This window comes from Emys orbicularis, chromosome 2 (genome assembly GCF_028017835.1).
Source record: "Emys orbicularis isolate rEmyOrb1 chromosome 2, rEmyOrb1.hap1, whole genome shotgun sequence".
NCBI classification, from domain to species: Eukaryota; Metazoa; Chordata; order Testudines; family Emydidae; genus Emys; species Emys orbicularis.
The window spans coordinates 218,574,474-218,585,731 of record NC_088684.1 but is presented as its reverse complement, the minus strand read 5'-3'; the positions used below and the strand labels follow the sequence as shown (position 1 = coordinate 218,585,731).

Below are 11,258 nucleotides of genomic sequence, written 5' to 3'. Positions count from 1 at the left end.
AGGCATTGGTCAAGGAACCAGAGAAAATGTGCTCTTAGTTTGTCTCTTTTTAATCAAGAAAATATTTGGACCCTTTTATTTCAATAAAAAGATGCTAAAATCCCTTTAAACTCATCAGGCAGGTTTTTAACAGGATTTAATTTGAAGTGTGTAAATAAAACCTTAGAAATAAAGGAGAAAATTGAAAATATGAGCAAGGGGTGAGAAAGTTACCCACCGACCCCCTCACGTAGAGCTTGCTGAAGAACTCGTCACTGCTGGGAGTATGGGGGCAATACATTGCAGTGAGGATGTGTTCCAGCTGGTGTCTTTAGGGGAGCAAGATCCAGCCAGGGCATGGGACTACAGTGACTCATAGATATGTGGGAGGAGCTGCACCTTTCTCTTCTACAGCTCCCACTCTAGGCCCCATGCAGTGCAAACATGATTTCTCTTTCATGCTCTGGCTGCTCACCCCCCTCCCCCCTCTTCTCACTCATCCTCCCTCCATGGCTCCACATGGTGCTGTTGTATGATGAGCACATGGAACCAGAAGGGGAGTTAATGGGAATGTGGGGTGAGCTGAGGGCACCTGAGGATGCATGGGGAGGTTTTGCCAGTTTTTAGGTCGGAGGCCTGTCTTGGAGGGGTGGAGTTGTATATGAAGCCTGGGGTAGAGGAGCCAAGTGGCTTGGTGTTGAGGCATTGGGCTTGCAGGGTCCTACAGCACAGCTGCCTCAGCTCTCCAGTGCATAGCTGCAGCACTAGGACAGCAGTCAATACACTGTTGCCTCAATACCAGGGCACAGTTTTGCTACCTGTGCCCTGTTCACCTGTCCTATAGACCCCCTGCCTTTCTGACATCTTCACTCCTGCCTCCCCTCACTGCGTCTAGGGTGGTGGGCAGCACTGAGGGGATGGGAAGGTAAAGGAGTAGGTAGGGGGCTAGAATGAGTAGGGATGAGGAGAGGTCAGGTGGATCATTTTGGGTGTGCAGAAAGTGTTTTGGTTGGAGGCCTGGGTCAGAGGGAACCGGTGCTGGGTTTTCAGAGGTCAGCTCCCTGGAGCACCAAAGCACCTGCACATTGGGAAGCTCTTGATGAGATGATGTCTCAGTGCAGACATCTGGTTGCTGCTTGGCACCCCAGATAGCTGAACAGCAGTGTTGAAGGAGCTGAGTGTCTGTGTTGAGGCACTGGCACTTGAAGGACTGCCCACGGCATTGCTGCCTCAGACAGTGGGATCCACTCCAGCCCCCATCCATACATTCCTGATTCCTCTGTACACAGGCCTCTTCTCTTCCAGGCCTATGCATCCCTGCAAATCCACCACCCCATTTCCCCAAAGACTTGCTTACCCTGCCAGACACCCCACATCTCTGCCCATGCCCCATTGCCATGTCTCTCCCACAGAATCTAGCCCCCTATCCTGTTAACACTGAATGAGAGGAATAACTCGGTGTGTTAATGTTTCAGAAGGGGCCTATAGCTTAGATATTATCTGAATATGAAGTCTGGACAGTCTGTGGTTGTTTAGGACCCAAACAAGTGTATGGACAACCAGTCAACATTTTGGTAAGGGAGCCCTTTTAAATGTTTCTTTTGTAAAAGTTAGTAAAAAATGACAAAATTCAATTGCTCTCTGGAGAGTCAGTATGGCACACTTGGAGACTCCGTTTAATTATTAAAGTACAAAACAGAGGGAGTTCAGGCTTGCTTTCAGGACAAATCTTGATGCAACCTTTATTACAGAGGTGCTGCTAATGCCTCAGATATACTGAATGTCAAAATGTATAGCAATATGCAATCATGGGCTTGGGTTTTTATTAATAACTAAATGAGAAGGGAGTTGTTCAATAATTTAGTGATCAACTTTACATGGTAGCCTAAATCTTCTGTCATGTTCTACATGGTAATGAAAATCATTGTTTTTTTGTTCCTTCTGAGTGCACCTCACAGTTACAACCCATAGATAGTGGCCAATGTCCTTACCCGTTTCAGAAATGAGTTTTTCTTTTAGCTTCAGTTTGACAGATGAGTATTGCCACTATCTTCCTTTAGCCTATGGTTTTGTCCTCTTGCTTGTATCTTGGAACTACTGACCAGGTAAGTCTAAAGGAGACTTTTATGCCAAAATAACCTGTAGTGAATGGTGGTTCTTCCCCCCCCGCCCCCCCCAAATGCTTAACAAACAAAACAGTTTACTGACGAGTTGCCTGTTACACTATAACACCATAAGTCTATAGCAATGAGTTCTGAGACCTCTCTTGAGAGATCCAATGCATTATAAATACCAATTCCTTGATTTCTGTTCTCCACTCTACTTGTGTTTCTGGCCTTTTTCCCTTTTTTTTTTATAAATATATTTATTTATTTCTCCCTTGGTTTTCTAAAAGGCAGTTCTTCAAAGAACATTTCAAGTTTTTGTCTTTTGTTGTCACTGAGTCTGTTCATTCTGTAGCAAGTACGTGGTCCATATGATTGATATTCTTTCGCATGCGTGATACAACACACAAGTAAACAACAAAGATGAGACACAGCAATGCCACGGCTGTGAAGAAAAAGAGGAGACCAGCAAACAAAAAAGGGTTCACAGGTAGCTGGATCAGCTGGTTTTCTGCTGGGATCATGTTGGTGAGGTTCAGCATGTAACCCAGAGACCATGCTATACTGCTGTTACCAACCTGAAATGCGAAAAAGAAAAAATTCATATCAATTTTTTGCTAAAGGCCAGAGAACCCAAAAGCTGCAGCACAGCTGACACTGGCAACTGTTCTAAAAATACTGGAGGCAAGGCCTTAGCAAAGGCTTGCAAGGATTTTTAAGAGAATAGGTACTTTCCTAAATCATTCAACATTACATAGAGGGACGAAAGAGGAATCCTGAAAAGCAGTAGCATTGGTGGTTCAGTGGTAGAATTCTTACCTGCCATGCGGGAGGCTCGGGTTTGATTCCCAGCCAATGCACAGCCTGAGCCTTTGGGGGGGGGGGGATAGTTCAGTGGTTTGAGCATTGGCCTGCTAAACCCAGGGTTGCGAGTTCAATCCTTGAGGGGGCCACTTAGGTATCTGGGGCAAAATCAAAATTGGTCCTGCTAGTGAAGGCAGAGAGCTGGACTCGATGACCTTTCAAGGTCCCTTCCAGTTCTAGGAGATGGGATATCTCCATTAATATATAATATTAATAAAGTTACACATGATTTTTTGCTATCTCAGTTTCTATATCATTTGGCTTAAACAATTGAGATAAAAAGACATCAGATTGATTCCCATACTGGGAATGAGTAGAGTATGGTTCTATCTCATCTATTTTATCTTAATCTATCCTATTTAAAATGTATGTGTGTGTGACCAATCACTATAAGTATCTTAGTGTGAAGTACAATTTAAGATATCAGCAAGCATAACAATCATAGAACTGGTCTCTACTTTCGCCATCCTAGTGTTTGGCTACTTATACCCGAATTAAACACACACACACACACACACACACACACACCTTTAACTCTGAATTTTCAAAAGACAGCCTCTTATAAAATGGCACCCACAAAAAAAGGCCAAGAGAAAGCCCCAAATCAGTCACTCTTATTATTAATATTGACTCTCATTCTAGTGCAATATTGTTGATTATAAATACCGAGGAGCTACAGCAAAGTCATTGACCCCCTTCTTTTTTGACCCGTCTTGCTCTGTCAATCTGCACAACCGAATTTGCTCCAACCCCTCAGAATGAGACAAACACCTACAAGATCTTTATCAAGCATTCATAAAACTACAATACCCACCTGGGGAAGTGAGGAAACAGATTGACAGAGCAAGACGGGTACCCAGAAATCACCTACTACAGGACAGGCCCAACAAGGACAATAACAGAACACCACTGGCCATCACATACAGCCCCCAGCTAAAACCTCTCCAGCGCATTATCCACGATCTACAACCTATCCTGGAAAATGATCCTTCACTCTCACAGACCTTGGGAGGCAGGCCAGTCCTCGCTTACAGACAACCCCCCAACCTGAAGCAAATACTCACCAGCAACTACACACCACACCACAGAAACACCAACCCAGGAACCAATCCCTGTAGCAAACCTGGTTGCCTACTCTGTCCCCATATCTACTCTGGCGACACCATCAGAGGACCCAACCACATCAGCCACACCATCAAGGGCTCATTCACCTGCACATCCACTAATGTTATATATGCCATCATGTGCCAGCAATGCCCCTCTGCCATGTACATTGGCCAAACCGGACAGTCCCTCCGCAAAAGAATAAATGGACACAAATCGGACATCAGGAATGGTAACATACATAAGCCAGTAAGTGAACACTTCAATCTCCCTGGTCATTCTATTACAGATTTAAAAGTCACTATCATTGAACAAAAAAACTTCAGAAACAGACTTCAAAGAGAAACAGCAGAACTAAAATTCATTTGCAAATTTAACACCATTAATCTGGGTTTGAATAGGGACTGGGAGTGGCTGGCTCATTACAGAAGCAGCTTTTCCTCTCCTGGAATTGACACCTCCTCATCTATTATTGGGAGTGGACTACATCCACCCTGATTGAATTGGCCCTGTCAACACTGGTTCTCCACTTGCGAAGTAACTCCCTGCTCTCCATGTGTCAGTATATAATGCCTGCATCTGTAACTTTCACTCTATGCATCCAAAGAAGTGAGGTTTTTACCCACGAAAGCTTATGCCCAAATAAATCTGTTAGTCTTTAAGGTGCCACCAGACTCCTTGTTCTTTTTGTAGATACAGACTAACACGGCTACCCCCTGATACTTGGATCAGTACTTTCTGTGCTGCTGGCCTGGGGGGAACAATCATAAGTGAAATTCAACCTTGTGCTGAGGACCAATACAAGGCTTATGCAACAGAGACGTTCTGGTTAAAGACCTCAAAATAACCCTCGTGCTGGCCTTTTGCATAGGAGTTAATTTACCTACTGCAAACACTTCGAGATCTTCTGGTAGCTGGCCCCTAAATGGTAAAGCAAGGAAGGCAGTGTAATTATTTCCTTCTGTATACTGATGGATTTGCTCAAATGATGGAGCTCTGCTATTTAGAAAAATCTTGCTCAGAATTTCTTGATGTCTTGTTCTGAAGTGCAGTGAGAGGATTACTCTTATTGTACAGTATCTGCACTCCTCTTCATTTTGTGTTACCTCATATTGTAATGGGCCAGTGCTAACCCATTTGAAAGCTCCCTGAAGAGTTTACAAATCTGATTGAAACAAGTTGCAGAATTAAGACTTGTAGTGGGAAGGAAGGGATCACAGCATAGCTGAGTCTAATTACTCAGAGGAAACACTGCTGTAACTGTCACCGAATCTAAATGGCGGTGGGTGCAGAAAGTTTGTTTACAGTCCTGTCCTCTACACTTCATTAAAAGTAATAAAACCTACGAGTCAATCACCCCAGCAACCCTAAGAAACAAGACAATGTAGAGGCCTGCTTTTCAGTGCCCTCATTTAGGCCCCAGTCCTGCCATTTGATTTTTATGGGCAGATCCTGGTACCTGTAGAGAGTCCTGTTGATTTCAGTGGGATTCCATCTGGGTAGATCATTACACATTGGGCCAAACTCTGCTCAGTTACATCCTGTGAGCAGACATCTTTCTCAAACTGCTCTACAGACAGAGTACGTAAAGTCCAAACTCGCACCCACCACCCTGGAGTCTGGCTGTTAATGAAGAAGAGTAATAAGATAAAGATTATCTGAAAACATCTCCCCACTAGGCTTAGCTATTCATACGGTCCCTCCTTCAGGACTGCTCAGATCATGCCTTACATCTTCTCTCCCCAGATAGCCAGTCCCACCTCCCCTATATCCAGGTGGTAACAAGTTATCTCCCACACAGTGAGTCAACAGAACTCACTTGGTTGTGGCAAGGTGTTTCAGGCAAATATTGCCATCTTATTACACACCACTGTGCAGCCCAAGTGACTTCAGTGGATTTGCACAGGCATAGAGAGCAGAATTTTTTCATCTCTTTAATAGTCTAAAGAACCTAGGATCACTGAATCATATTGTCACCACCAGAATCATTAGGAGTTGGCATTGGAGCTAAAGACACAGCTCTTACTTAGCTTTAAATATCTAAAAATCTTCTACAGAAGCTGCCCACAATCAGTATGTATTTGCAAGGTAAAATGTCCTTCTGTCGCCATTTTCCAAATTCTTCTTCATGTTATAATAATAATAAAAAATAATTAATACTCACTTCTTTTTGGAAATGTATCTGGGGCCAAGTCTCCGTGTTAAATTTATATCCATGTACAAGCAGGTAATAGAGGTAGTTTGCTGAAAAGCAGTAGGATCTAGCATATGCTTCTTCAAACTTAGGCAGCATAAATGGAAGCTGACAAATAAAAATAAATAGGATCAACACGTAAATTAAAATACCAAAAATTTCTTTTAACTAAGGACTCGCATAAAGTACACTTCCCAATCTAATTAGCGCTTACCAGCTGTTTTCAGAAGCATCCTAAGAAAAATATTATTGTAAGCAAATAGACATGGTGATTTAATTGGAAGTGACTGTGCTGTTGACGTATTTTGTACTGTAAACAATAATTAAAAATAAAAATTGCATGAAAGATTGAAATTGTTAGTCTACATCAGGGGTAGGCAACCTATGGCACGCGTGCCGAAGGTGGCACGCGAGCTGATTTTCAGTGGCACTCATACTGCCCGGGTCCTGGCCACCGGTCCGGGGGGCTCTGCATTTTAATTTAATTTTAAATGAAGCTTCTTAAACATTTTAAAAATCTTATTTACTTTACATACAACAATAGTTTAGTTCTATATTATAGACTTATAGAAAGAGACCTTCTAAAAACGTTAAAATGTATTACTGGCACGTGAAACCTTAAATCAGAGTGAATAAATGAAGACTTGGCACACCTCTTCTGAAAGGTTGCCTACCCCGGTCTACATTTTCTATCTGATCTTGTAGCATATCTAAAATTGTGGTAATAAATTTCAGGGGCAAGGTCTTCAAGAAGATTGCACAGTCATCCTAAGTGTGACAACAAGTGATCAGATCATAAGGACATAAAATTATAGTTCGGAGTGCTAGCAGAGAACACAGGGCCAGTTTGTGGACTCAGCTACCTCAGTGTAAATCTGAAATAACGCCATTGAGGTCACTCAGGTTACTCTGGATTTACACGGATGTAGCTAAAATCAGAATATCGTCTGCAGGATATGCTGATGCAGTACAGAAGTACGGATTTGACAAGAGGTTTGGATAGGGTGATCAGACAGCAAATGTGAAAAATCGGGATGAGGGTGGTGGTGGGGGGAGGGGGGGTAATAGGCGCCTATATAAGAAAAAGACCCAAAAATTGGGACTGTCCCTATAAAATCGGGACATCTGGTCACCCTAGGTTCGGAGAAAGTATGGCTGCTTGAGACAAAAAGTCCTGTAAGTCAAATACTGTGCATATCAGTGGGGTGTTTTTTGGTGATCATTTTGGAGTGGGATGCTCTCTCAAGGTATCCAGTGTGGTAACAGTTTGAGTACAAAGTTATGCATGAAGAGTTATGATCCCCCACTTCATTTAACAGTGACAAGGGTGCTGGTGAGGGCCAGAGGGGCTATGAGGACAGTGAGGTGACCTGAAGGGAACAAGCACTGCAACCCATTAAAAAAAAAAACAAAAAAAACCACCACCACCAAAAAAAACCACTTTAAAACCAGAGGAAAAATACCAAGCAATACAGAGCACAGAGCACTGCAGTCTGAAATAGCAATATGACAGATGGCAGAGTGCCACTTTGGGGCCCAGCATAGCTTTACTGCAGGTTTCAAATTTAAGGACCACTCTAAATTATGCTCATTCTCCTGGTGACCTCGATGAAGAATAAATCTGCCTCCAGGCCCAATCTTGCTCCCATCTGAGTTAATGGAAATGTTGCCATTGACTTAATCTCGAGTAGGATGAAGTACAAAGTGTACAAAGTACACTTAGTACAAAGAGAAGTCTAGTTGTTTCTGGATTTATTGCATTGAATCCTTACATCAAGATAATGGCTCTTAGTAAGCAAACTCTCTCTCCTCTCCTCAAAACAAACAAGCAAAAAAAAAACCCTGTAATACTGAGGCTCTCCCTGTCTCAAGGGCTCTTCTTGGATATTACAAACCATAAAGGACATAAGTAATTTCTAATGATTCCATTGCAATAGGTAGGTACACTAATAAGCGTCAGTTTTCCTTCCCTACAACTACCAGCAACAAAGAACAGACACCTATGTGACATTTGGGGACCAACCCAGACCAGCAAGTGGTTCTGTCACTGCCTTCCCTGTAATGTTTGGTGCCCTCATGCAGCTTTGGTTCAGACCCCTGACACCAGTAGCCCACACGCACAAGGTCTTACCCTGGCTTTCAGCAGCCTGGTTACTCCTTGCAGGGTGACACCAGCAGCACTTTCAGTCCCAGGTTTCCCCAAATTCATCCTCCACAAGTTCTTAACTACCAGGCACTCAGACTTTTCCCCTTTGGTTCATCATCCCAAAAGTGTGAAACCAGCCCCCCAGACACCAGCTCACTATGACACACACTCTCACTCTCTCTCTCTCTTCCCCTCCCCCTTCCGCCCCCCCCCCCCCCCCCCGCACACATACACAGTTTGTATACCAGTTTGCATACAGTTGTTTGCTTGTGGTAAAAATAAATGAAAGATTTGTTTAACAGAAAAGCCACAGATTCAAAGATGAAATAGCAAGGGAGAGCAAACATATATAAGTTACATAGTAAAAAAACAAAGACAGAACCTCAGGCTTTATACTTTCACATTAGAGAAAATCACTTTTCTAATAAAAGTTATTTTGCCTGTGAACAGTTTTCCAGCATGTCCCCTAGCCAGAGGAAAGATCCAGCATTTCACGGACAGCACCCGCACCAAGTGACTGTCCCTCAGTTTCTGGACACCTTTCACTTCAACCCCCTTCCATTTTAGAAGACTTTCAGGTTTTTTTCCTTCAGTCGCTATAGATATGCAAAAAGTGGGGGAAATCCCCAATTGTCTAAATGTCTTTCCATTAACTCTAATGGTCCACCATAGTTTTTTCCTGAGCTGGACCAATAGATGGGTTCTTAAAACTGGTCTCCTCTGGTTAGGGAGGTAGCCCCTTCTCACCTGATTGCTTCCCTGCCCTGTTCGGAGGTGAGGCTGGAGTTACACCACAGTTACAATGATAATTGCATACACACACACACACACACACACACACACACACACACACACTACAAAGCTCAGAATGACCATCGAGTTCAGAACACTACAAGCTTTCATAAAAGACCTTACTCAATATATTTGTGTAGTACAACAACACTGGCAACAATCAGTTGATTTAACTGCTTATTTTTTGTGGTTTAAATCTTCTGTTGTCCCCTGGGGTGTCTGGACCATGATTGTCACAACCGAATTAAAAAGCAAATACTGAAACACATTCTATGTAGTACTTATTTCATAGAATATCAGGGTTGGAAGGGACCTCAGGAGATCATCTAGTTCAACCCCCTGCTCAAAGCAGGACCAATCCCCGTATAGAACTAATATTGTAGTTTTGTGCCAGGGAGAGGCTTCAATTAGGCTACATCTATACTTAGAGCTGGGGGTGTGATTCACTAAAAAGAGAGTAGCTGCAGTACTGGTAGCATGGGCAGTGGCAAGTGGCAGCATGGACTGGCCACCTGGAGTACATGGACTGGCTGCCCCGAGTATATATCCATGGGATCCAAGTGGGTTTGAACACAGGGCAGCTAGCCCGTGCCGCTGCTCACCGCGGCCCACGCTACTGCGGCTACACTACACTTTTAGCCTGCTAGCTCGATGAGAGCTAGTGTGAGTATGTCTACTCGAGCTGGGAATCACATGACCAGCTGCACGTGTAGATGTAGCATTAAAACGTTCACCTTGAAGTTGTAAATTGGTCGTGTGTGATCATCGATTCCGTAACCACTGAGCTGACATTCAATATACAAGTTCAGCAAAAAAGGGTCTTCCTGAAAATGTCTTCATTTGTAGACAAATAACTGTAAAGATCTAGATAGTTCAGTACAAGAGTTTTTCCTGGAGAACTGGGCCTGATTCTTATTTACAGTAAGGCTCTTTTACACCACTTACCCACTTTAAGGCCTCTCTATGTTGCCAGAACAGTATAAAGGATCCTGAGTATAGATGAGAGTCAAGCCCTTTGTTTCTTTCTGGCAAAAATATGCTCCATTTGCTGTGATGTGACATGACAGGTGCACAAGACTCACAGAATGAAATAGAAAACGTTTGCATTGTGCCTAGTTCCTTGTTTCACTACAAGTAGGAAACTCAACCCAGGATCATGGAAAAGTTTCATGAACCTGGGCCATGGTTTAAGTACCCTAGGATTATTTTATAGTTTGGAGTGAACTTGAAACTCATGGGAAAGGAAGGCAAGAATTCATATGAACCTTTTAAAAATGTATTCACATGAATCCCTGTGAACAGAGGTGGTTCAGTTTCCCATAGTTCTATGTGACATGCTCCTTGATCTTTTCCCTTTCCAAATGCAGAAAATTCATACTGACCTGACTCCAGTTCCGTGAGCAGAAAAACCACATACTTGAATTAAAATCAGCTAGGGGAAAGCGTCCTGTTAAATTCAAAGCATTGGCTGTATAGTAGAATCCTGAAAAGGCCTATAAATAAAACCAGATGAAAGGCACTTTATTCTCAAGATCCTATATAAATCAGAGGTAGGGAAGAAATGCTGCAAAAAGGAACACTGTGCTTGCAGACTTACCACAAACTTCCCTTTAAGCTTTGGCTGATAGACTCCATTGAATGAACAGTCTTCCCCCTTGTCATTGCAAGCAGTGAAGTTAAACAATAAGGACACCTTCTCTTGGCACAGAGCTGGGTCTCCAGTTCCCCTGAAATTTATGAGTTGGCCTGGGTTGTAATTTGTTGGCCTTAGAGATACCGTGCAAAGGCTTCCATACAAACTTTTCATTGTTAAAACAGTTTCATAGTTCTGGGGATAGCATGGATTATCAACCTTGGTCTTGTTTCTTGAATTCTGAGGGAAACAGTAATTTTTTTTGTCTTAACAGGAAAGCTTTTAATTTCAATTAATAGTATTTTAACCATATATGTTTATATTCTCCCCTTCTCCTCTCTGCCATAACAAGAGTATTGAATATAGTATGGTCTAATGATCATTATCATACAAAGCAAATCCTATCTCACAGAATGCACTTGTGAAATAAAGCAAAGATTC

The 11,258-nt window shown here is 42.8% G+C and overlaps 1 protein-coding gene across 1 annotated transcript in view; it reads right to left on the bottom strand.

Annotated features, from left to right (window-relative positions):
• Nucleotides 1–2,428: 2,428 nt before the first annotated feature.
• Nucleotides 2,429–11,258, bottom strand: part of ENTPD3 (ectonucleoside triphosphate diphosphohydrolase 3) — a 33,214-nt gene continuing 24,384 nt past the window's right edge. Inside the window, exons 7-10 of the mRNA XM_065399267.1 lie at nt 10,782–11,057; nt 10,567–10,677; nt 6,217–6,354; nt 2,429–2,662 (exon numbers count right to left, since the gene is read on the bottom strand). Coding sequence (XP_065255339.1) covers nt 2,429–2,662; nt 6,217–6,354; nt 10,567–10,677; nt 10,782–11,057 — 759 coding nt within the window. The remainder of the gene's footprint in view (nt 2,663–6,216; nt 6,355–10,566; nt 10,678–10,781; nt 11,058–11,258) is intronic.